Source organism: Xenopus laevis, chromosome 7L, assembly GCF_017654675.1.
Source record: "Xenopus laevis strain J_2021 chromosome 7L, Xenopus_laevis_v10.1, whole genome shotgun sequence".
Lineage (NCBI taxonomy): Eukaryota > Metazoa > Chordata > Amphibia > Anura > Pipidae > Xenopus > Xenopus laevis.
The window spans coordinates 70,751,228-70,777,489 of NC_054383.1; the positions used below are offsets into that span (position 1 = coordinate 70,751,228).

At 36.4% G+C, this 26,262-nt stretch overlaps 1 protein-coding gene across 5 annotated transcripts in view; it reads right to left on the bottom strand.

Annotated features, from left to right (window-relative positions):
• The window catches only part of ntm.L (neurotrimin L homeolog), a 712,676-nt gene that overhangs the window by 6,744 nt on the left and 679,670 nt on the right, over nucleotides 1-26,262 (bottom strand). Inside the window, exons 8-9 of one of the 5 annotated variants that reach the window (XM_041568483.1) lie at nucleotides 21,241-21,276; nucleotides 17,490-17,522 (exon numbers count right to left, since the gene is read on the bottom strand). In XM_041568483.1, the coding sequence (XP_041424417.1) occupies nucleotides 17,490-17,522; nucleotides 21,241-21,276 (69 nt within the window). 5 annotated transcript variants of the gene reach the window in all.

The following is a 26,262-nucleotide window of genomic DNA, read 5'->3' on the forward strand; positions in this document are numbered from 1 at the left end:
ATTCTAGCAGCAGGGCTTGCTCATTTTCACTCTTTTGTTAAAGCTGCATAGCTTCTTGGCACTCATTGTGTGTTGGGATGCAGTTATATGGCCACTTCCACCAAGAATTAATTAAAAAGGAAAGACCTGGAGCTATAAGCGCAGAGGCTGCATGACAAGGGATCCAAATGACCAGCAGCCAGTTTACACTGGTCTAGGTTAGAGATGGGCAGAATCACATGTAGCTGTGTTTAGGATTGAGTTAAAGCAGGAGATGACCAGGCCCAGGGGCGGAGTAAGAGAGGGACGTGATGTCAGGGGAAGAAGCGGTTCAATTCCTTATCTTCTGAGCAGATAGAAACATCCCACCCTCACTCCCCCATTTTGCAAATTTTGTGAAATGTCAGGAGTTTTCTTCTTTATGTTCTCATATTATCTATTAATAACTGAATATGAATGTTTCCCTGAAAGCCCTTGTTATATTGTGGTTTCTGTATCTTTACATCTTTATAATTGTGAGAGTCTGTATTGTATTCATTTATGATAAATGAATGTCAAATGCTTGATCCAGGGAATGTTTCTGATCGCCATTGGGGTCAGGAAGGAATTATTCCCTCTTGAAGTGTTATTGACACTAGCTTTGGTCTGGGTTTTTTGCCTTCCTCTAGATCAAAACAGTGCACATATGATATTATATTTTAAGTTGTATTTGTCACAGAAGAGGTAGGACCTTGCCAGAGTACTGTACAGGTAAGTTTAGAAAAGGGAAAAAGGAGTTTCTCTCCTGTGACTGCACAGTGGATTGATTGATACAGACGCTACTACTGCTTGTGCTAGGGGGCAGCCTACTTGGATTTCCTATCATCGACACACTACAGATGCAGGTCCAACAGCAGGGCTGCTGAACTTTTCTCATGAAGTTGGAACAGCACAATAGCGATTCTTGCTTTTGAATATTGCCTTGGGTTAAGCTGGCAAGGTCCTATTTATTTGATAAAATGTGACTAAATGCTGTGGCCATTTTACACCCATCTCTGGTTTCATTAAGGTATATAATAATAGGGTTCAGTGGGGTGGCTCAAGGCGAAGGGTCAAATTGTGGAGTCCCCTTGTCATGACTAGTGATGGGCGAATTTATTCGGCAGGCGCGAATTCGCGGCGAATTTGCGCGATTCGCGCCGAGCGAATAAATTCGCAAAACGCCCGCGAAAATTCGCGTTTTTTTTCGAAAAACGGGCGCCGGCGTCGAAAACGGGAGCCGGCGTCGAAAAAACGGGCGCCGGCGTCAAAAACGAGACGCCGGCGCCGTTTCGCAAATTTTTAGCCGTTTCGCGAATTTCGCGAATTTTTCGGCGAAGCGAAACGGCGCAAATTCGCCCATCACTAGTCATGACCTTTAACTGCATTATGTTTTGAAAAAAAAACTATCCCTAGTTAAAAATCAATGTTGGTGCTTCTGAAATGTTAAACAAAAATCTACAAATCTCCTATAGATTTGTTTTCTAGATTTTGATCCCAATTCTCACCATATGTTTCTCTTAAATCATTCACCTGCTGTCTTACGTTGGTTCAAGATTTACAGCTTTTCTTTAGGCATATTTATTCACATGAATTCTTAGCCCATGACAAACACTTTGGTACCAGGATATGCATATAAAGTTGGGGCATTCTTTATTTAATTTCTCTTTACTAAATCTCAGTGTAAACTGTGTCACTTCCAAAATGTGGCATTGGTAATGCCATAGCAGTAATTGGACTGAACTATGGAATTACGCCCATGTCCAGGTATGTCCATGCTTTATCAGTGCAGGCTGCATGAGCGCATGTAAATATATCAGTGCATGTTCAGTTCTACATCCATTTCAGGACTTTGTAAATGAACTGTATAAAGCCATAATTATACCTTTTTAAAAGGGGGTCATGGGGAGCATTATGGACTTTCTTATCAATATCCCTTCCCCCAACCACCCCAATCAACAGATTTTGGAGGGATGGAGTCTATACAATTTGATTCAAGTACTTTTGGACACCTGCATGTTTTTAGAATGGGTTCCAGTTTGTATAGTATGCAAATCAAAATGTATTTGTGTGGAAAATAACTTATAAAGAATAGTTTAGAACAGTTTAATATCTATGATTCATAAAATAATGGTGTCTTTGTACTTGATTTGTAAAGTTAGAATTTTTATGCTTTTTTCAATGCTATGACATTACCAATGCTATTTAATGCCTCTGCACTGTTATGTCATATATTTAGCTTTTTTTCATAGGGATAGAGGAAAAAAAGAGTGCTATCTGATCTGATAAGTTTGCAGCACTGCAGCTTGTAATACTACAATGGCAAGACACAGAGAGAAAGAAAGCAGTAGGTGGGAAAGGCAATAGGAAAATGAACATTAGGGGGCCGATTCACTAACTTCGAGTGAAGGATTCGAAGGTAAAAAACTTCGAATTTTGAAGTTTTTTTTGGGCTACTTCGACCATCGAATGGGCTACTTCGACTACGACTTCGAATAGAAGTATTCGAAGTAAAAATTGTTCGACTATTCGACCATTCGATAGTCGAAGTACTGTCTCTTTAAAAAAAACTTCAACCCCCTAGTTCGCCATCTAAAAGCTACAGAAGTCAATGTTTGCCTATGGGGAAGGTCCCCATAGGCTTGCCTAACTTTTTTTGATCGAAAGATATTCCTTCGATCGTTGGATTAAAATCCTTCAAATCGTTCGATTTGAAGGATTTTATCGTTCGATCGAAGGAATTATCCTTCGATCGTTCGATCGAACTATCTGCGATAAATCCTTCGACTTCAATATTCGAAGTCGAAGGATTTTAATTCCTAGTCGAATATCGAGGGTTAATTAACCCTCGATAGTCGACCCTTAGTGAATCGGCCCCTTAGAGACATATTAATTATGCAGTGTTAAAGAAATTCACAGAAAAAACTGTGTTTAAAATGTTGTGTTAAATAAATGGCAAATTTATCAAAATGTGTGTAATTTTACGCCATGTGAACGCCATATTTGCTGCGGTAATTTTACATTGCTTCTTAGTCACTCTAAGAAAAAAAGTGTAAAATGTTAATCTTTTTTTTTAATGCCTTTCTTACACAGTGAAGTCTGGCGATGTATGGTGTATTATCCAGCTTATTTCTACACAGCATAATAAATGTGCCCCCAAATGCAGAACATTAGTAAACAGTGGGCATAAACTCAAGTAAAAATAAAAACATTCATAGGTTTACATACAAATTTGGGTGCAAAGTGTAAAATTAATTGTGCTATTAATTTTAAAAGGGGGCACAGAAATCTGCTTATGTATCTTGCTAACATACAGCAGAAGAATAAACCTTCTCTACAATTAGTATCCAGAATTCAGATACTAATGGTGAAGGGTCATCCTAGAAAATACAACTGATAAAAATGATCATGTGCTTTAGAAAATAAATTATCAACATGGAAAAGAGTGAAAGCTATAGCACCAATGTTGCCATCACAGAAAAGCCATCAGTTAGCAGTCTAAAATCAAACTAATGGTATGGGATCCATTATCCAGAAACCCACTATCCAGAAAGTTACGAATTACGGAAAGTCCATCTCCCATAGTCTCCATTTTATCCAAATAATCTACATTTTTAAAAATGATTTTCTTTTACTCTGTAATAATAAAAAAGTACCTTGTACTTGGTCCAAAGTAAGATATAATTAATACTTATTGGAAACAAAACCAGCCTATTGGCATTGTTTATTTTTTACATGACTTTCTAGTAGACGCAATGATCCAAATTACATAAAGTACTAGGTAAGTATGAAATTCTGAGTTCCAGAGGATTCTGGATAACAGCTCCCATACCTGTACTAATACATATTACATCATGAAGAGTTTCTCTTGAATGTATATATTATCCCCTTGCTGACCAGGACTACAGTACCTCATATTTGACTGGGATTGTCCCTTTTCCATGCAGATTGCTCAAAAAATCTATTTAAACAGCAGGGTGTTTAGCTTGTTTTAACTCTCATTCAGCATATTGAAATAAAAGAAAATTAGCAGTGTATGTAAGATACTACACAAATCAAGTGATATCCCGAATAAATGTGTGTCCTGATGTGCAAGAACCTAGTCCCTGTGAATGGGTATTGAATACAGATGTTGGACCAACCAAGTTCTCTTGTACTTCTAGCTAATTAATCAGTCAGTTTGCCATTCCCATGCTTTAATAAAAAGGTATTCCATTTCACATTTTATCCGCAGCACAAATCACTCCTTAACTAAGTTCTATTGCAGCTCTATTGAATACAATGTCTATTTATTACTTATATCCAATCATTTGAAAATTGATCTCCTCAAAAATAGTAGACCCTCATATGGGATTTACCGTGACATGGTATGTGGTTTGTCAAATTTTATGATCATAACTTCGTAACTAAAATCCCGTGAATAAATTTGCGAAACTGGCATGAAAATTTGCTGGCAAAATTTGAGCACAAGTCAGAACAGTCGTGCACATAAACATTGTCGATCGTCAAAATTATTCGGACGTCCATCAACTTTAATGCATTTGGATAAAATTGACGCGCGTATAACAATTGTCACGGGTGTCAAAATTGACAAACGTCAAAATAGTTTTGACACCCATTGACTTCAATGCGTTTTGCAAATTTTTCACCATTTTGCGATTTTCGCCCATCAATAATTATGTCAAATGGCTTAGATTATCATTTATGATATCCACAAAATAAATTCATAATTCATTAAAGGGACAGTATGCCGCCTTGTTCATCAGTGCAGCAATATAATATATCTCCTGGACTTCTGTAGGTCAAAACAGTCATAGCAAAGGGTGAAGGTTTTTTAAACTGGTAATTTTATCTACTTCCCAAGTACTTCAAACTTGATAAAGGGCCTAGCCTGAATCATGTTGTGTTCTTCACGTTCCCAATAAATTTATTTGCAGTTTAAAGGAGAAGGAAAGGTTAAAACTAAGTAAGCCTTATCAGAAAGGTCCATCTAAATATACCAGTAAACCCCCAAAGTGGTGCTGCTCTGAGTCCCCTGTCAAAAGAAATACAGCATTTCTTTCCTTCTATTGTGTACTCATGGGCTTCTGTATCAGACTTTCTGTTTTCAGCTTAAACCTCATTGCCCTGGGCAAGAGCATGCTCAGTTTGCTCCTCTTCCCCCTCCCCCTCCCTTCTCTACTGTAATCTGAGCCCAGAGCAGGGAGAGACTCAGGCAGGAAATGATGTAATACTGCAGCTCCTATCCTAAACAAACAGAGAGTTTCTAGAGCTTTTTACTCAGATATGGTAAAACATTCTACAGAATAAATATAGCATTCTAGCTTGCACTATTGCAGCTAATCTATTGGCAATAAAATGCCTCCGTAGCTTTCCTTCTCCTTTAAGGCTACTGCTGTGGATTTGTCCTGCACTTCGATTTTCTTCTGATTGACTCTATTGGGGGTATTGACACAGGATACCCCGCAGGACAACCAGCATTAAGCACTTCTAACGGTGAGCTGCAGCCTATTTATATATTGGACTATCTACTTCCCAAGAATCAAGCATGAAGAATATTCTGTTTCCCGGTTTGCCTTGTTTAGCTCCTCCCAAGAACCAAGCATAAAGAAGATTCAGCTTCCCTATATGCCCTGTTTATCTCAAACAAAGAAAATTAGGTTTTTAATAATTATAATTATAGGGAAACATTATGTCCAGCATAAGACACATTTGTTGAGCTCTTGTTGAACAAGGTAGCATTTAAACAAAAAGAATCTTGAAAAACAAATTATGCATAATAGTTTTGATGTAAGTATGCAAATAATCAACCAAAGCAGATTTTCTAGATTAGGTATTGAAAATTGTCTGTTTGACATGAATTTGATGTACATTTCTTGTGAACACATGCACATTTCTAGTGAAATTACTCCTAAGAAAGGCAATAAACAGGAAATTATGATATGAAAAACAATAACATTACTCCTAACCGCTGTATACGTATTTCTTCATAAGAGAAATTTATAGAGAGCAGCTGCTGTTCAAGATACACGTTAAACACTTTTGGTCTGTGCAAATGACCTTATTTATTTCACCATTATGCTTTAATAAGTTCATATGTAAGGGAGATGTAATAAGTATCAAAATATAGTCATCTATACAAATTACGAATCATAATGTTCAGTTCACCGGTCTGGAAGTTTCTTTGACAAACCAAGCAATTCCACTGCATGAAAATCTGCATGATACACAGTAAGTATCTTACAATCATTTTTCATAAAATATAAATATACACATATAAATATACACAATTCTATGGACTTTACTTATAAAAACAAAACTTACGCAATTATGGCACAGCGTAATTGCAATCCAATTTATTATTAACAATCCCAAAAAAATCAATACAACATCCTTTGATGATAAATATAGCACACTCACAATGGCCATGGATTTGTCTCATTCTGTCTGGACAAATATAGCCCACTGTTTATTTAAATCAGACTAAAGTCAATGTGTCAGAATACATTTTCCCTTGGAACCCTTTATAAATATGATCACACTGAGTCCTGTAAACTAGCTTTAGTAAAAACAATTTTGCTTATTGACCATGCGATAGTCATCAGCATTTCTTGTGTACATGTTTTAGGTGTTCAAGCACTTAATAGATAGTATAGATATAGTATACAAAGTAATCAGAAATTCAGAAATCTTGTTTTTTGCTACCTAATTTTAGATATCATTGCTTGCATTTTTGCTACTACTCGAATAACCAAATGATAGTGTTAGGATATGCACAGTGGTTTATTTTGTCTGCCTGTATGTGTGATATAAATGCTTTTCCTCTCTCTCTATTGCTGGCCAGCAAATCTCTTTTTCTTCCTATTTTTCTTGCTATGCAGACAAAGTAATAAACTATGCTCTCCACATTTTACCCAGCATTACAAGAATTAAAAATATTACTTACCAAGTGTGTCTGTTCCCATTTGGTATAATGGGAGCAAAACCTAAGCACTGGGTGTTTGCAGGATGCAAGCACTGAGCTTAATTACCAATTGGTAAAAGCTGCAGCAGGTCACATGTAAGCAAAATGTGTTTTTCTTATATGCTGATAATGGGGTTTTGCCTGTGTTTGTTTTGTGAATAATAAGATTGTAAGCTCCTATTATGGGGAGATAGGAAGCAAAATGTATATGAAGGTATTATTTTGTTAATAATTTCAACTTTGTTGTAGCTGAATGTGTCTTTAAGAGCATGGGCTGCTGGGAAAGGCAGACTTACCTACTTAAAGAACATACAAAATGCTGTTAGTAGAACTCCTGATCTCAGAGCAAGCAGTCTGAGTGCAGAGGGTAGCTGCCTGGAAAGGGGTAGTTGCAAAGTACCCTGTTTATTTTTGTTATATGGAGTTATCACAGTGCTTTCTGTGAAAAAATACTTTTCTTCTGTTTTTTTTTTTGTATAATTTTCCTCTGGAAATAAAAGAACTTTCCAACAACTGCTGACTCCTGATACTTGATGAATGCAGGAAGAACTTACATTCCAACATATGGTGGCTGCGGTGAGATTGCATTTGGTGTTGAACTAAGCACTGCATGGCAGGAGTAAAAGCACGTGGAAGGGAATTCATAAGGAGACGCGCAAAGGAAGCTGAGCTCCTGAAACAGTCTGGCAAAAGTCTTAAAGTGACGGAGAGATCACATCAAATAGCCAAGATGGCAGGAGCCAGGCCAAAGCAGCGTGAACCTTTGATCCCAGAGGAACCTCCGGAGGAGGGCGCTATATCTGATGATGGTGCTAAAATTTCAACTGAGACTGGGACCACTCCTAAAAATGTGGAAGAACTTTTAGTCTGGTTGGTAAAGCGCCAAGAAATAGGTGACCAGCGCAGACTGGAGGAGGAGAGATTTTATCGTGAGCAAGAAAGGTATCGTATGGAAAAAGAGGAACAGCAACGTAAGGATGAGTTGAGGCATCAGGAAGCTGAGAGAGCAAAGAGAGATGACCAGTTTCTCAAGTTACTGCAAGCAATGCAGCATAATATGCCTCCTGTGCCAAGTTTAAAACTCACTAAACTTTCAGAGACTGATGACATAGAAGCATATTTGACAGTATTTGAGAGAGTTGCTCAAGCAAGTCAATGGCCAGAAAATCAATGGGTCATTCATCTTGCACCCTTCCTCACCAGCAAGGCTCAGCAAGCATATAGCCAAATGAGGATTGAGGATGCTGGGGACTATCAAAAAGTCAAAAGTTCCATTTTGAGGCGGTATAATATTCACACGGAGACCTTCCGACAGAGGTTCAGAGGCTATATCTACATTGAAAAGGAGGGACCCAGAGAGACCTATACGCGTCTGACTGAATTGTGCCAAAAGTGGATTGATCCAGAAAATAAGACTGTCCAACAAGTCTTGCAAACCATTATTCTTGAACAGTTTCTAGAAATCCTTCCTGAACCGTTGAGAGTTTGGCTAAAGGAGCATCAGCCAGAGAGCGGTGACCAGGCTGTGATATTGGCAGAGAATTATTTACTCGCAAGAAAAGGACTATCACGTAAGATGCATATGGTAAGAGCTACTCCAGTTGTTGGCAGTGGTGATAAACCCAGACAAGACACTTTAAAAAACAAAGGTCACACTAAAGATGTTATCTGTTTCTTGTGTCATAAAGTGGGACATTTAGCCAAAGACTGTTTAAGTAAGAGGGTAAAGTCTGGCAAGGAGACTGTTACAAATTGTGTTGGTGTGGTGAATGATTATTTACAACCTGTCAAAATCAACTCCCAAACTGTAAAAGCTTTAGTTGATACAGGGAGCCAACAATCTTTAATTCGGTCCAAATTGCTAGCTTCCCCAAATGTCACTGGTCAGTTACCTTTGAAGTGTGTTCAGGGGGACACAAAAATATACCCTAAGACAGTACTACCTGTGGAAATAGCCAATACACGGGTGTCGTTGGAGATGGGCATAGTACCTAACTTACCTTACCCCTGTTATTTTGGGGCAAGATACACCTGGTTTCAGTGATATATTGAACAGGGACAGTAAGGTGTCTGCTGTGTCAACAAGGTCTCAAGTTAAAAGCCAGACTACAGCTGAAAACTTGGGTGAAATATTTCAGGGTACAGGTAAAGGTCACCTTTCTAGAAGGGAAAAGAGGCTTGCCTGTGAAAATTGGAGGTCTCAAAATTCAAATTCTGTTCTACAAGGGGAACCATTTAAATCTCTGAAGTGGGAGGTGGATATTTCTGCTAAGCAATTGCAAGATATCACCCTTTGCCCACTGTTCACTGAGGCAAATGAAGGGAGAAACAAACTTGAACATTTTCCTTGTTTCCAATTAAAAAATGGTACATTATATCGTGTGTGTGAACACCCCCAAACTAAAGAACAAGTATGGCAATTAGTGGTACCTTCAGAGTACAGAGAGCCAATTATGGAAATAGCTCATTCTATACCATTAGCAGGCCATTTGGGTAGAAAGAAAATGGTGGCCAGAATATTAAATCGTTTTTTTTGGCCAAATATACATTCAGATGTGGCTACTTTCTGTGAATCCTGTGCCGAATGTCAATATTCTTCTCCAGGTGGAAAAAAATCTAAACTGGTTCCAGTTCCTTTGGTTGATACTCCATTTGAAAGAGTAGCCATGGATATCGTTGGTCCTTTGCAAAAAAGCAGTAAAGGAAACCAATATATATTAGTTGTGAGTGATTATATGACTCGCTATCCAGAGGCTATTCCTTTGAGAAGTATCACTACCAGGAAAATTGCAGAAGAACTGATTAAACTGTTTAGCCACATGGGTATTCCTCAAACTATACTTACAGACCAAGGTTCAAATTTCCAGTCCAGTCTAATGAGACAGATAAACCAGCTTCTGGGTATACAAGCGGTAAGAACCTCTCCATACCATCCACAAACTGATGGTCTGGTTGAGCGTTTTAATCAAACGCTAAAAAAAATGCTCAGGAAGTTTGTAAGTCAAGATCCAAAACATTGGGATCAATTACTCCCATATCTATTATTTGCATATAGGGAGGTTCCTCAAGCATCCAGTGGCTTCTCTCCATTTGAGCTGCTTTATGGCAGGCGGCCAAGAGGACCACTAGATGTTATTAAGGAAAACTGGGAGAAACCTAAATTTCAACAAAAGAATTTGGTGGATTATGTGATTTCTATGAGAGACAGGTTAAATCAGATGACTGAATTTGCCAAAGCTAACCTCACTGAATCACAGTCACACATGAAGCAATGGTATGACAAAAATGCCAAAGAGAAACATTTTTCACCAGGTGACAAAGTTCTACTTTTATTACCATCTTCTGAGAATAAGTTGCTAGCTAAATGGCAAGGACCATTTAAAATAATACGTCAGACTGGTCCAGTAGACTATGAAATTTTTATGCCTGGTAGAACACAGCAAAAGAAAATTTTTCATGCCAATTTATTAAAAAAGTGGGTTGACAGGTCTTCTAGTGTGTGCACTATTCTCTCAGAATGTTGCCCAAATGTCATTGAGCAAGCTTATTCTAGTTTGTCCCATAATTGTTCTGAATTATCAGACCTAAAAAGGGGTACAGAACTGACATCTAAGCAGAACACAGACTTAGATCTGTTGTTTAAGAAACACAAGGCAACATTTGTATCTAAACCCGGTCATACTAATGTAGTTAAACACATTATTGACACTGGGGATGCAAAACCAATACATCAAAAACCCTACAGGGTACCAGAGAAACTTAAACCAATAATAGAGGCAGAATTGGAAAATATGTTAGAGCTAGGTGTCATTGAACCATCTACTAGCCCATGGTGTTCTCCGATTGTCATTGTACCCAAGAAAAATGGGGAAAAGCGATTTTGCATAGACTTCAGAAAAATTAATCAAGTTTCAAAATTTGACTCTTATCCAATGCCCCTCATTGACAATATGATTAGCCAGCTGGGTGAAGCCCAATATATCTCTACATTTGATCTAACAAAAGGTTACTGGCAGATTTTATTGGATAAAGAATCCCGTGAGAAAACTGCATTTGCTACACCCCAAGGGTTATTTCAGTTTACACGTATGCCATTTGGGTTACACGGGGCCCCAGCCACATTTCAGCGTCTAATGGATATAGTGACAAAGCCACACAGTTCATACTGTGCTGCTTATCTTGACGATGTCATTATATTTAGCTCAGATTGGAAGTCTCATCTTGTCCATTTAGAGAAAGTTATTTGTGCCATTTCGAATGCTGGACTTACAATAAATCCAACCAAATGCTCTATAGCACAAAAAGAAACCTCTTATCTAGGATATGTGATAGGTAATGGCAAAGTTAAACCAGAAACTTCGAAGGTAAAGGCAGTAAAAGAAGCCCCTGTTCCTAAGACGAAAAAAGAAGTTAGGTCTTTTTTAGGACTAGCAGGTTATTACCGCCGTTTTATCTCAAATTTCTCTGACTTAACAGCTTGTCTTAGTGATCTTACAAAAAAGACCCGAAGGAATGTTGTTGAGTGGACACCAGATTGTGACAAAGCATTTACAATTCTAAAAGAAAAACTTTGCACAGCTCCAGTCTTGACTAATCCAAACTTCTCATTACCATTTCAAGTGCAGGTTGATGCGTCAGAGAGAGGTATAGGAGCTGTTTTGTGCCAAATTCAAGATGAGAAAGAACACCCAATTTTATTCATTAGCAGAAAGTTGTTTCCAAGAGAACAGAAATATTCCACTATAGAAAAGGAATGTTTGGCCATTAAGTGGGCCATAGAGAGTTTACGTTATTATCTGACCGGAAAGGAATTTGTTTTAGTTTCCGATCATCATCCATTATATTGGTTGAACCAAATGAGAAATAACAATGCTCGTTTAGCAAGATGGTACCTGGCGTTACAACCTTACAAGTTTACAGTAAATTACAAACCAGGGAGTCAGCATAAAAATGCTGATCACCTATCTAGGTTTGGTACTGAAGTCCAGGAAGAGTTTGTGGAAGAACAAGCTTCCACTTAAGCTGGAGGGTATGTTAGGATATGCACAGTGGTTTATTTTGTCTGCCTGTATGTGTGATATAAATGCTTTTCCTCTCTCTCTATTGCTGGCCAGCAAATCTCTTTTTCTTCCTATTTTTCTTGCTATGCAGACAAAGTAATAAACTATGCTCTCCACATTTTACCCAGCATTACAAGAATTAAAAATATTACTTACCAAGTGTGTCTGTTCCCATTTGGTATAATGGGAGCAAAACCTAAGCACTGGGTGTTTGCAGGATGCAAGCACTGAGCTTAATTACCAATTGGTAAAAGCTGCAGCAGGTCACATGTAAGCAAAATGTGTTTTTCTTATATGCTGATAATGGGGTTTTGCCTGTGTTTGTTTTGTGAATAATAAGATTGTAAGCTCCTATTATGGGGAGATAGGAAGCAAAATGTATATGAAGGTATTATTTTGTTAATAATTTCAACTTTGTTGTAGCTGAATGTGTCTTTAAGAGCATGGGCTGCTGGGAAAGGCAGACTTACCTACTTAAAGAACATACAAAATGCTGTTAGTAGAACTCCTGATCTCAGAGCAAGCAGTCTGAGTGCAGAGGGTAGCTGCCTGGAAAGGGGTAGTTGCAAAGTACCCTGTTTATTTTTGTTATATGGAGTTATCACAGTGCTTTCTGTGAAAAAATACTTTTCTTCTGTTTTTTTTTTTGTATAATTTTCCTCTGGAAATAAAAGAACTTTCCAACAACTGCTGACTCCTGATACTTGATGAATGCAGGAAGAACTTACATTCCAACAGATAGCTATAAGTATACACAACAAGCAATCTTCTTTATGGGTAAAAAGGTCCCCTGCTATTTGTCTATAATGTCCTCTAATGTACTTGTAAAGTGTAATCATGTCCCCTTTTTTCCAGAGAAAACAACCCCAACCTTGACAGTCTACCCTTATAATTTAAGTCTTCCATCCCTCTAACCAGTTTATACATGTATGTTGGGCACATTTGGTTATATTTTTATATAATACAAAATGTTGTCACAAGACAACAAGGACCACGGGGGTCCAGTTCTGCTCCCAATGTAAAATACATACAGTATGGGCAGTCCTGCTACTTTAGCAGGATATTTAGAGCTACTGCACATCATACATTACTTGTGTGGTGGTGTTGATTAATCCACACAGTAGGGAAGTAGAATGTAGTCACAGCAAACCACTTACAGAGATGCACAGCAGCAGGAAATAATTCCCTCCTTATAACCTATTTTTAATCTTATTAAAATAATGATAACATGGTTTAAACAACTAGGGATGTAGCGAACTGCCGATTTGGTGTTCGCGAACGCGGAACACCCGCTAAAATCGTTCGATTCGAACGATAGAAGGATTTTAATCGTTCGATCGAAGGATTTTCATTCGAATCGAACGATCGAAGCCATTCAATCGAATGCTTTTCATTCGATCGAATGCTTACAATCGTTCGAACGAATGGAAATCGTTAGATTTTTAGCGGTCGAAGGAATTCGAATGGTCGAATGGTCGAACGATCGAACGCGAACTCAAAATGCGAACGTTCCCAAACGTTCGCGAACTTTCGGCGGACGCGAACGGTCGAAGTTCGCGCAAACTAGTTCGCGGGCGAACAGTTCGCTACATCCCTATAAACAACACATAGAAGATCTAAAAGACATTCAACTGTTGAGAAACTGTAAGTCTCATAATTTTCATTCAGCAGCTAGAGGTCTATATGAAACACAAAAAAAAGACAACAGTTTACAACCCATAGGGTAGGAAGGGCTTTCTGTATTTTTTATTGCTTGCGCTAAAATCCACTCAATGATTTGCTTTTCCCAAAGATTAGGGGCATATTTATTATGCTGTGTAAATAAGAGCGGGATAATACACCAGACATCTTTTTTAATTTGTTATGGTTTTTTCTTAGAGTGATTCCCACTGGAAGAAATGTAAAATACCAATGGAAAATCTGGTGTTTGCATGGTGTAAAATTTACACACACCATGTAATATTTTACACAGCATAATAAATATGCTGATCCTATCAGCTTCTTCAGAGGCAAGTCTCCTTCATGCCTCTGAAGAAGCTGATAGGATCAGCAAAATCTGTTAGGTGAGGGGGACAACGCATGGATCTGCAGGAAGCAAGAACTGCAGCTACCAAAATTGGACTCTATGTGATTGCCCCAAGGGGAAAAATTGTGAGTACATATGTTTTGTCTTGGAGCCTGCAGAAAGTGTGAGGCCTGAGGGGGATTACCACGAGGATTTACTACATGCGATATACTGTACCACAGTAGTGGTTTGTAAGTAGGCATTTCAGCTCACCGGTGGAGGTTTTTGAGTTCAAACACAAAATTATTGGCTGCACTGATTATAAAATCACCTCCCTCTTAGCCAAAGTTATAATAAAGAAAGGGGATACATACAACTAGGAAAAAGGGAGCACTCCTGTAATAACCCTTTTGAAACATTGGGTGGTGTCCCATATGATTGAGCATACTACACTATATTGATTTCTGATTTTTGTTGCCACAGGCGCTGATCCCTTTATATTTTACCTTTTGAAAACTTTTGTGCAGTTGAGAGACTGTGAAGAGATCAGCAAGAAACAAAAAACCTGAAGGACTAGCATTTTTTAATTAATTGTTATAATAAATATGCCACTAAACACCTCCATTATTTATGCCATTTAAGAGTACTGCAAACTTCTGATACCTGTTCTCTTCTCAACTATGTTGCAACAAAATCTGTTACAGCACTAGAAAACATGCAATGACCATATCTGAATTAATAGTAACAATTGGGAAAAGGAGGACAAAAGGGTCATCACACACAGCTTAAGAGCACATATTAAATCTTCCAAGGTTCATATTCTAATTCAATTAATCATACATTTTTACAAAGCACTGGTGTGGCCTTATCATGAATATGCAGTGCAGTTTTGGTCTCCTGTGCTCAAACTGGATATTATTGAAAAGAGAAAGTACAAAGAAGAGCGGCTAAGTTCATAAAGGGCAAATGGAGTCTCAATTACGAGACGGAGGGCGAACGATTGATCAGTTTTGGTGTTTACATTGGAATGCTTAATTGGAAGTGTGATTACTATGTATAGGGACCATAAAATAAAATATTTTCATGCTTTATATGCTTTATATGCTTTATCCAACAGGCACAAGGGCATCCACTGAGATTAGTACTGTATCTTGAAATATAATTTTTTTTACAGTGGAAGCTGTAAAGTTGTGGAATTCTCACCATGAAGATGTTATAATGGCCAGTGGCATAACTCGATATTATGGGGGCCAGCAGCAAATCATTTTTCAAGCCACCAGAATATCTAGAGGATGGCCTGTTTTTCCAATATTTATTGAAATTGTAAATTACCATATACCTTCTGGGTCCCCTTGCAGCAGCAGGGTATGCTTCCTCTGCAGTTATGCCTCTGGTAATGGCAGATACATTAGATAGCTTCCAGAAGAGGTTGGGTGATTTTTTAGCTCTCAGTACAAAGTTGATCCAGGCACTCTTCCCATTCTGAGACATGAGGCTTCAGATGGGGTTTTTGATCAACTATTAGGCAAGGTAAATTTAGATAACAAGGTTGAACCTGATAGACGTATATCTTTTTCTCTAAATCTAAATTATTATTTTACAGTGAGTCCATAATAATAATAAAAAAAAAACCTGGAATAAAAATTCCCACACATAGTACTTGCATAAGCAAAATAGGCTACCAGCACATACACAAATGATTTATATTTTTGCACTAAAAATGTAATAAAAACTGATTGCATGCATTAATAATTAATAGTGCAGTTGTCAAACCATGTATTATTGTGCCACATTTACTTTTCAGGATGTGAAATGCTTTTATGGACAAAGCAGGAGTGTTAATCAACAATTAAAGCAGAAAGCAATTTCTAGAGTAAGCAGGTTCACTGGGATTTAGGAAATGGTATGGTTTTCTTTTATGAGTAGTCTAAAAAAATAAAATGTATGTGGTGTGTTTTTTTTTCAAAAAAAACCCATAGCACTGGGACAAGATACAGCCAGTTGAGCTAGAGAAACATTACAGAGCCTGTACAGAAAGCAAATAAATGTGTTAATCAGAAATACAAGATAAAAATTCCCCTAAGCCAGCCTTGTGTTAAGAGTCTTGTGGTTTGATAGGAGTGCAGTTCAAGTCAAATGCCTTGTGTGGTGCTTTTATTCAGCAGCCAGAAATAGGAAGACAGTATACAGGAAAGGGACAAAAAGGGTGGGAAATGGAAGTTTAGCACATATCAGAATTATACAAATGCAAAGAAAGCTTAGGATAGGAGAATATGTGGCTTTCCCAAAATAGTATTGTGATCAAAATGATAATGGGCACAAAATAAAAAATAGCACCTGAGATATCCTGAAATAATACAGTAAAAATAAAACAGGGCAAAGCACAATGAGGACAATGGGCAATAGTCCTGTATCAGCCTAAGGATGACCTTTAGGCTGATATTATGTAAAATAGGCGAGCGAGCATTAGCAAAAGGCAATAAAATCCTACAAATGAGAAAAGAGGCCAAAAGCAAAATACATGATATGTAACCAACAAGAAATAATTTAATGAGACAACAAAGGGGTCGGACGAGATAGAAAAGACTACAGGGATAGAACTGTATATAAATGATAAGAAACCAAGGTATAAAATCTCTTTACACAAGTGAAAAAAAAAAACAACAAAATGCATATACCAAATCTTCAGGGATTAAGCAGGAGACAACATAAAGATAAATGTAGAGAAAGCAAAGAAGCAAAAAGATAGCTGCATAGAAAATGTGAAGGGAAAGTTCTCAAAATCTAGGAAAAGAAGCCTTTTGGATGACGAAGAGAGATATAAAAACATCTGGGTTTGTGAAAAGAAAAATAACATGGCAGCAATAGGAAACATAAGAACTATACAGAGGTTAGGGGATGGAAGAGGACAATAGGAGTCAGCGGAACTACCAAAAATACTGAACAGTAGATAAGGTGAATAAAATTTAATTTTTATTTTCTGGCTCGGAAAAACTAGGCAGGTTTCAAAACACCACACAAAAGTAAATCACAAGCACAAGGGGCAAGCCAATAATTAAGCAACAAAGGCACATAAGGTAAAGTGATTCAAAAAATGAATTGCAATGATGCATACAGATAGCACTTAATGAAGGTTTATAGGTTATGAAACAAATTGCTGATTATAAGTAAAAATCAGGGAACAAAGAAGCAGTAGGAATGATGCTAAGAAGAGCCCACTGACCCTAATTCAATATGGTCCAACAGAGCTATTTTGGGTCTACTGGCCATCATAGAGTAACAACCTTGCACCCAGTTAGTATCTGTTATTATGTATAAAAACAACTTCTAACCATATTAAATAGAGGAGGGCCTAAAAGAGAAATCTGACTGAAGCAGGACACACTATGCAGAAGGCAAATATGAGAGACTGTGCAAGAAGCCTGGCAACGGGAGGTGGTGGGACGTAGACAGAATTACTAACCTTTAAGGGGGGTCAAGGCCGCTGTGGACTCTTCTAAAAATCAAAAACAATGGGTAATTAGGGAGCAAAGCAATATAGAAAGTTTGCTGCTGGAATGACCAGCACAGCACTGCAGCAATATATTCATTATTATATGAGATCAATTCATCTATCTTAAGGATTAATGAAAAGCATTGTACCCTGCACTGATCTGATAAAATATAACACAGACTAGAATTACCCTAATTTCTTTAGTACTTTAAAGTGAGAGTGCAGGAGGAAAAGATTAAGGGCAGCTCAGATAAAACTACAGTGATTTCTTTGCAAATCCAAGGAATGGATTTAGAATAAGATTTAGGTACTATATCAATCATACAAATCAGATTAATAGCATTTTATTTACATTAATAATAATTACATAGTTATCATTGCTACATTGCTGGAAAGTGGGATTATTACATTAATTGTATGCATTGACGGAAAAAATGGGGTGGGCAGGTACTGTATAATTAGATAAAGGCAAACCTCTACTTGCATCAAATTGCTAAATTCATTATTGTAACCATGAATTGCTTGCTTGCTAATTAATTTTGTTTTTTCCAAGGGCATTAAGGGAACATGCTACAACAACCTCCACTGACAGATCATTTCATGAATGCAATCTTCTCATAGTGAGGAACTATTTATATTGCTGAAAGTTAAATACGTAATTTTAATCATTTCTGCCACCCTTTGTACTTTTTATACAAAAGTTATATATATCTACTTTATATACTGATAGGAATGTAGCTTGAATGAAATTCTGGGCTTTCATCAAACCTCTTCACCTCTTCCTAACATTCTCTGTTTCTCCTCATTAATTGACCAATACCTGAATTTTCCAGTTCAATGAAAATATAAATTGGTGCTTAAAACTGTACTGCATATTAAGGGTGCAACATTTCTGCATTTTAAAGCAGTGGTCTAATAAAACATTTACAAGGCTCTGCTTTATAAAGTAACATTTATACACTGTTCACGGTATTAGGCCAAACAAAACAGACACATAACAGAGAAAACAGAAACGAACAGTCCAAGGTCTAAATCATGGGAGCATATAAAGACGTACTATTAATATGGTTGGATTTAGGACAGGTTGCAGTTGGTTAAATGAACAGGTATTAGAAGTAGTAGAATCAGGCGGGTTAAGATAGCAATAGTTAATTTGAAAAATGTTATACTTGTGTCCCTTGAGTCTATGGTCCTTTCTATACATGATAATATATTGCCGGCTTTTGGTGACACTGATTAACTGCATTCTTTTGCGTTACAGCGATGATACAACACCCCTCTTCATCCATCTTATTTAGAAATTGGCTTATACAGTCGCTTTTAGGGTATGATTTGTATTCACATTTTTGTCTTCAAATGTATAACCTTGCATTTATCAATGATGACCCTCACCTGCCATTTAATTGCCCAGTACCCCCAATTTATCTAAATCATTTGGTGAAGTGGAAACATCCTGCACGACTTATTACCTTGCATAATTCTGTTTCATCAGCAAACACTAAGAACCTACTTTCAATGCCAAATTCAAAGTCATTAATAAATAATTTAAAAATCAGTGTCCCAAGGACAAAAGCCAAAGATGTTCCACAGTGGCCTCACTAGAAAATGCCCCACTAATCATAACGCTCTCTACATAAATATATATGGATAAGAAAGACCAGCAACACCAGGATTTTTAGTAAATGAAAAAGTGTTTTATTGCATGTAGTATTTTGGCAGCTATTTCAGAAAATATAGACATTTATCTAAAAAAATGGACTGTATTATGAACTGGGGATGTTAAATCTCTACTGCTAGTTAAGAATACATTTGTGTGGGACAAAGGTATTGGTATTGATATAAGCATGAGAATAAAACTTCCCAGCTTTAGGGAGGAGAATTTGTAGCAATTTAAGAGGTCTTCCAAACTGGGTTTCCACACATCTAGATGATGAATTCTTAAAATAAACCCCTAAACAAATGCTCCATCACATAGTTAATTTCAGTAGGAAATGATATAATTCTTGTACAGAATGTTTATAAAATGTTCCCATTTTATTGCCAATTGCTTAAAACCAGTAGCATCATAAACAGCCATTGACACTGTTCTGTCCCTATAGAGATCTATTAATTACAGTTGAAAAGTGTAAGGCAAAAAAACAAGTACACATCAATAATTTTTCTTAGACATCTGCTTGGAACAAAATTACTAAGAATGTTACGTTTCAAAATAGAAACAAGATTTCAATGATACATCTGTTGTCTTGCACTTGAAGTTAGAAGCCTACATTGTTCTTCATTTTCTATGGGACTGCTTCTTTATGCTTCAGGAGATATTAAATAAAATAGATTAATGTCTCCTCTAGTAGCAGAAATTGTTTTCACCGCTCCTCCAATATAAGGGGGATTCAAAAGACTTGTAGAGAGGTGTAAAAGTGGTTATTACATTGATGTGATAAGGCCAAACATGGGCACTTTAAATATGTAGGCTTTGCATCAAACCCCTATCTCTATACTTAATTCTATGCTTAAACTGCGCAAAGGTATGAACATAAATGCACTGTAAAAAATGCAGGTAACAAAACTGTGCTATAGTTAATGTTGCAATATCTCAGGATGCATTAGTGACATAAATATATTTTGAAAGAAAAAATCTCAAGAAGAATTAGCTATAAAAACTCACCTCCTAACAGCCTACAATTATTTAAGTCTTTGACTCTTTAAAGAATGCAGTAGGACTTTGCTCTGCTACACTCACACTAGGTAAAATAAGCAGCAGTCCCAGAGCCTGTACTCAGTAGTAAACTGGTACCTAGAATTCTGCTGCTGAAGCACTGAAGAAAGAAGGGGCATACCCAGGATATCAGAATGTGGCCATGATGTCCCAAACATATAAAGCATGCAAAAAGATAGGGATGCCCACCACCTCAAAAAAAAGAAAAAGAAGGGGAAACATGATCAAGCAGGTATACTGAAAAAACATACTGATATGGACCAATTATGCAGAATGCTGGAGACATGGGATGCATAATGGAACTTTCCATAACTGTGAGCACTGTGGCTAAAATCTGCTAATCAACATTTATCTATAGAGACAACTAGGCAGAAATGTTTTGCAATAAGAATGGCAAAAATAATATCTTGAGGGGAATGACATTGCTGGAATTGAATGAATTCTGGATAATGAAATCCCACATTATATATCCCTTATCTTTATAAATAGTAGATATGGTAAAAGTGTAGATGCTGCCTAGTTCTGGTATAAGCTATGCAAAAATGGGTTAATTGACTTAAAATGTACAAACAGTAAACAGAGTGGAGCTCATATGGAATGTTGTGTGTGTGTGTATACAGCTGCTGTATCCCTCCTTGTCTCTAGCAGTTTAACAGAAACTTGCTAGTTTCTTTGTGCTTCACCAATTCCCATACAGAAATAAATTATTTGCAGATGTCTAACATTAAAACTAAATAAAAAGAAAGAAATAAAGCAAGACAAGCTAAAACAGAATAGCTTGGGTAATTGGCCCTAGCCAAAGATTTGGTTCTTTTGTTAAAGATGAAAATATCAACATTATAAGCATGAACGACTACAAGGAGAGCAAGAACGTAATAAGAAAAACAAACACTGCTGACAAAAAAACAGAAGCAACCCTCAACCCAGACACACAGTGGCTAATCATGCCACAAGGAGACCACAAGGGGTTAGACATATGATATGAAACAAGGGACAGACTGTACTGACCTTGCAGTAAGGGTGAGCTGGTGGACTGGAATAACTCTACAAAGGGGAAGGGCAGATATGGGGTGGGAGATTAAAGGTTCGACAATTACACAATAAAAATTTTCAAATAAATAGACAAAAATATAAGGCAAAACTATAAAATGTATCAAATCTGTAGAAGAAATCACATTACAAATAAACATTTGGCATTGAGGCATCTATTGACTTTGTGCTACTACTATATAAGCAATCACTAGGAAAGAAATAGATTTAAATCCATACTCTCTATTACTCTTAACTCAGTGGTAATGAGCGTTCAGAGATATCCTGGGAGATCATACTCTGCCAATACAACCCCAAACGAGTCTCCAAAAGAATTACACTAAAATACTGTGCACTTAATACATTTAAAAGCTTTCCGTTTCTCTAACCTAAAGCACCAAAGGATATGAATTATTTTCTGGTATAAAAAAAGACTTTTGTTTTTATTTTGCTCAGTATAATGCTTTCAGAATACCTGCTGGCATCTTGTTTTATTTAACCTCATTCAGATCAAACTATTGCTTCCTTCTACAGAAAGAATTTCCGTATTTGACAATTGAATACATATAGTATTCAGTAGATACCTAAATATAAATTGCAGCAATTAGAAAATTAACATATAGTCCTTGAAATTCAAATTGAAAATGCTTTCTGTTATATTTGTTTCGTAAACCTACAGCTGGCCAGTAATGAAGCATTTTATAGCTGGAATTTTTTTTAATAAAAATACTCCAATATTGGATTGGGCAGGAAAATTATATGTTTTAGAACAGCAGGCATTTTTTTAGAGCTGTGCATAATGCTGTGATGATTTTAAAAATAGAGTTACAAATTTTTCTCTACAGGTCTAGAAACCCATAACAACCAACTAGCAAGAAGAATTTGAAAGTGAACTTCTGGATGCTATTTATTACTAGACACAGGATGTTTTTGAAATTAATTTGACATTACATGATATTTTTCTAGTAGGGCTTCTGGAGAGAGTTTCATGAATATTTACAATTGAAGGTACCACTGAAACAATAGACCAGGTGGGATAATGGAAGGATTAATAAAGCAGAGCTGCTGGTAAACAACTACAATAAAAATCACTTTTTTTAAATGAGGTCAACAGTGTATATATAACAGTATCTTTAAATCTTTGGGTTCTGTGATGACCTGTTATGTCACTATTTAAACGGTACAGTATATCATAGAGAATCATATAGCACACATACCTTATATCAGAGGTCCCAAACCTTTTTTTACCCATGAACAACAGTTAATTCTAAAAAGAGTTGGGGAGCAACACAAGCATAGAAAAAAGTCACTGGGGATGCCAAATAAGTGGCATGGTTGGATATCTGGTATCTCCTATATGGACTGGCAGCCTTATTTGAGGCCACTGAGACCAACATCCAATGGGTTGTCAGCCACTCTTTGGGGATCACTGCCTTACATAACCAAAAGCAAAAAGAGGTCAACATTTATTCTAGTTTCTAGCTTAAAGGGACAATGTACATAAAGTTTAAATGCCTTTAAATTAGAGGTTTGATTTGATGGCTTGTATATTTTGGGACAAACACTGAAAGGCTGATTTTTTTTAAACACATCAAAGCTGTTTATGCGTCTTAACGACTCTGGCCAAATACTGTAGGCGTTAAAGGAATAATTTGCTACCCTGGCTTGCCACTGCAAACACAGGTATAAACTTGAGTCTGGATAAACATCTCCCCCTTGTAATAGTGACTGCAGCTTCTGGGAAAACATTGTAAGTAAAAAGAAACCTTTCTTTAGCTGAACCAAAACAGCAACACATCTCTCTTATTTATTGGCCCATTTGAACATTTGCAATTATTGTTGAGCATAGTTCTACTCAAACATATATTTTTTATTATGTTGCATGAATCTCTTGAGAACTCTGCATCTAAAGCAATGATTTATTTGTTTTAATGATGCTGCCCATCAGAAGATCATGCTGTATGCTTCATCTACAGCATATAGACAAATGCTGAACTATTTGTAAAGTGACCTTATTTTTTTAAAAGTATATTACTTACTCCATTACTAATATAATTTATTCATACAGAGCAAATATGTTACCTGCCACATATTGAGAGATAATTCAGTATTTGTATCCATTCCTGCCCCAATGGAAATTCCAATCTAAGTTCCCTATTATTCTCACAAAGCACACACACAAGGCTCAACTTCATGAGGAGTCAATGGACTTTCTTAAATGTGATAGAAGATTCCATAATGCCTGAATAACATGGTTGGAATTTTCAGTTCTGTGCAAACAAGTAACATTCTTAAAGAGGCATATTTGCACCTGTTTGAAATAATCACTTCAGTGAATGTCAACATTCGTATTGTAATTACTTTGGCATGTTGCTGCAAATTTGTCATCGATAAAGAAAAAAGACTTTGTGGGGGCTAGAGTATGTCCTTTTATACAGGTCTAATGTGTGATTATTTCAATGCATAATACAATTATAAAGCATGCATTAATTAATGCAGGGACCCTCAAAGATACCCAAGGGAAATGTAAGATCAAAGTAGGACATACAGCTTTGAAAAAAATCTAAATGATCTCATTAACCCTTAAACTTTTTGGGGCCAATGCAAAGTTTAAGAGAACCCTTATGCTAAACAAATATTATTTTATATTCTTTTCTACCACAAAAAAAATTCAGTCTGATGAAAGCCTAGGTTGAATAAGTTTTTCTTCTAACAAGTCTGGAGATGGAAGTCAAAATTTACCCAATAATTTTAATAATCCTACTACCCCAAACCTCCTTACATTAGAATTATTTGCACTAAGCAGCAGCGAAAGGAAAACAATGGTAAAAGGTAAAATGCAGATTTTCTCAGGTAGACTATACACATATACAAATGGAACAGTCTCTGTTTTGACAATGAACAGCACACCATGGCACATCATAGTACATCATGTCACAGCATTAATTTCAGTGGAACCCTGAACAGCACAACATGAAACATTATAGTACAACATGTCACAGCATTCATTTAAATGGAAACAGATGTGATTTAAATTAAGATGAACACGGTGTATTGCCTCAAAGCAGGCTAAGTAAAAAATAAGGGAAAGATCAATTTGACTAGAAAATAAAATAGTAAAATGGCAGCTCAGTAATCCAAGTGCAGATTTTGAACTGTTACAATTTGCTACATTAGTTGATACATTTCTCAGCAGCATCTGTGGAATATTAGCAACTATTGTATCAATTATAACTGCTGCTTTCAGGGATTTTGCTCAGCAGGGCCAAAGATACGAAATGTATTAACTAATGTATCAATTTAGAACATTTTACAGATTTGGTGACCCCTTTCCAAAGCTGCTTTAGAAAGACATAAACATGTTTTAATTAATCTTTAAGGTTCAATATTTGAAAAACATTTGCTAATAAAAAGTTATTGAAAAAAAGTCTTTATTTCTGGTAAACTATCTGAAACCAACTGAACTAAAAAAGTGTTGGAAGGTGAACAGCTTCTTCCATAGAGCTGTAAGCCTCTTCACAGCATGTACAATCAACTCAATGTAATGAATGTAATAAAATGTAAAGAATAAACTGCTGATGTTTAACACCCTAATAAGAGTTTCAGGAGTTTCAGGATTACATCTTATAAGTACTGCAATATGTTCTTCTAATACATATCATGCAACATGTATCTCAGATGTAGCATAACATTTCCAAATAGCATAACTACTAATTCAATTCATTGTACTGTAGCATCTTTACTGCATCTCCCACCACAATTACTACATGGGGCAAGAGGAAGCACCATAAAGTTGTCTCCCATTATGCACCCTTAATTGCTTGAACTATGGTCAGACCTTTAATAAACATACACTATCTTGTTTTATTTTCTCTGATACAGGTATGGGATCCCTTATCCAGAAACCCGTTATCCAGAAAGCTCCGAATAACAGAAAGATTGTTTCCCATAGACTCCATTATTATGAAATAATCCAAATTTTTTAAAAATTATTTCCTTTTTCTCTGTAATAATAAAACAGTAGCTTGTACATGATCCAAACTAAGATATAATTAATCTTTATTGGAAGCATAACCAGTGTATTGGGCTTATTTAATATTTACATTATTTTTTAGTAGACTTTAGACTTGAAGAACCAAATTACGGAAAGACCCCTTATCCGGAAAGCCCCAGGTCCCGAACATTCTGGATAACAGATCCTATACCTGTACTTCTTTTATCTTATTTTCATATTTTATACTACATTATGTACTATGTCAGTTGTCCATTACACAAAACCAATTGCTATGTAATCAGGTAATAAGACAATATATGTAATTTTGAATGTAAAATATAGAATAAAGGAAAGAAGGAGCCAGATGAGGGAAGGAAAGAGAAGAACAATCAGGTAAAGAAATTAGAGGATAGGCAGGATAGGAGAAGATGAGGCAAGATAAAAAATACTTCTGTGGTTTTACAGAAACAAGAAAAGTCCCAAAAAGAAAGGAATAATCAGGTGGTTGTCAAAGAAGGAGCAGTAAAAGATGGAAGAATGGAAATTAAAATCTAGCATATAATCTATTGTAGTAAATAGATGGAATCTATTTTGTCCCAGCTAACAGCTTTCCTATGTTGTTCTTCATCCTCTCTCCTGTAATAAACATGTATGATCTATGATATACTATATGTATCTAGGAAACTATTATTGTTGCAGAATTCACAGTCCTATATATATTTATAAAAGTAACAGGTCTTTAACCAGTTTAGAAATATACAGGCAAATGATTCTTCTCTTTTTTATGTTGCAGACTTAAAAGGAAAAAGAAAAAATATTTTTTTCCTTAAATTGCTACTCACTGAAGCCTGACAGGCATAAACTGCTCAGAAGTTTCTGCTCATTGGTTTTATATGGAGTATTGTGTGTCTGTCTTCTAAGAAACCTTTTTCAATGAAATATACATTGCTTTTTTGATAACAGGCAAGGGTGCATGGAAGTATTACTAAATGGCTATAACATGAACA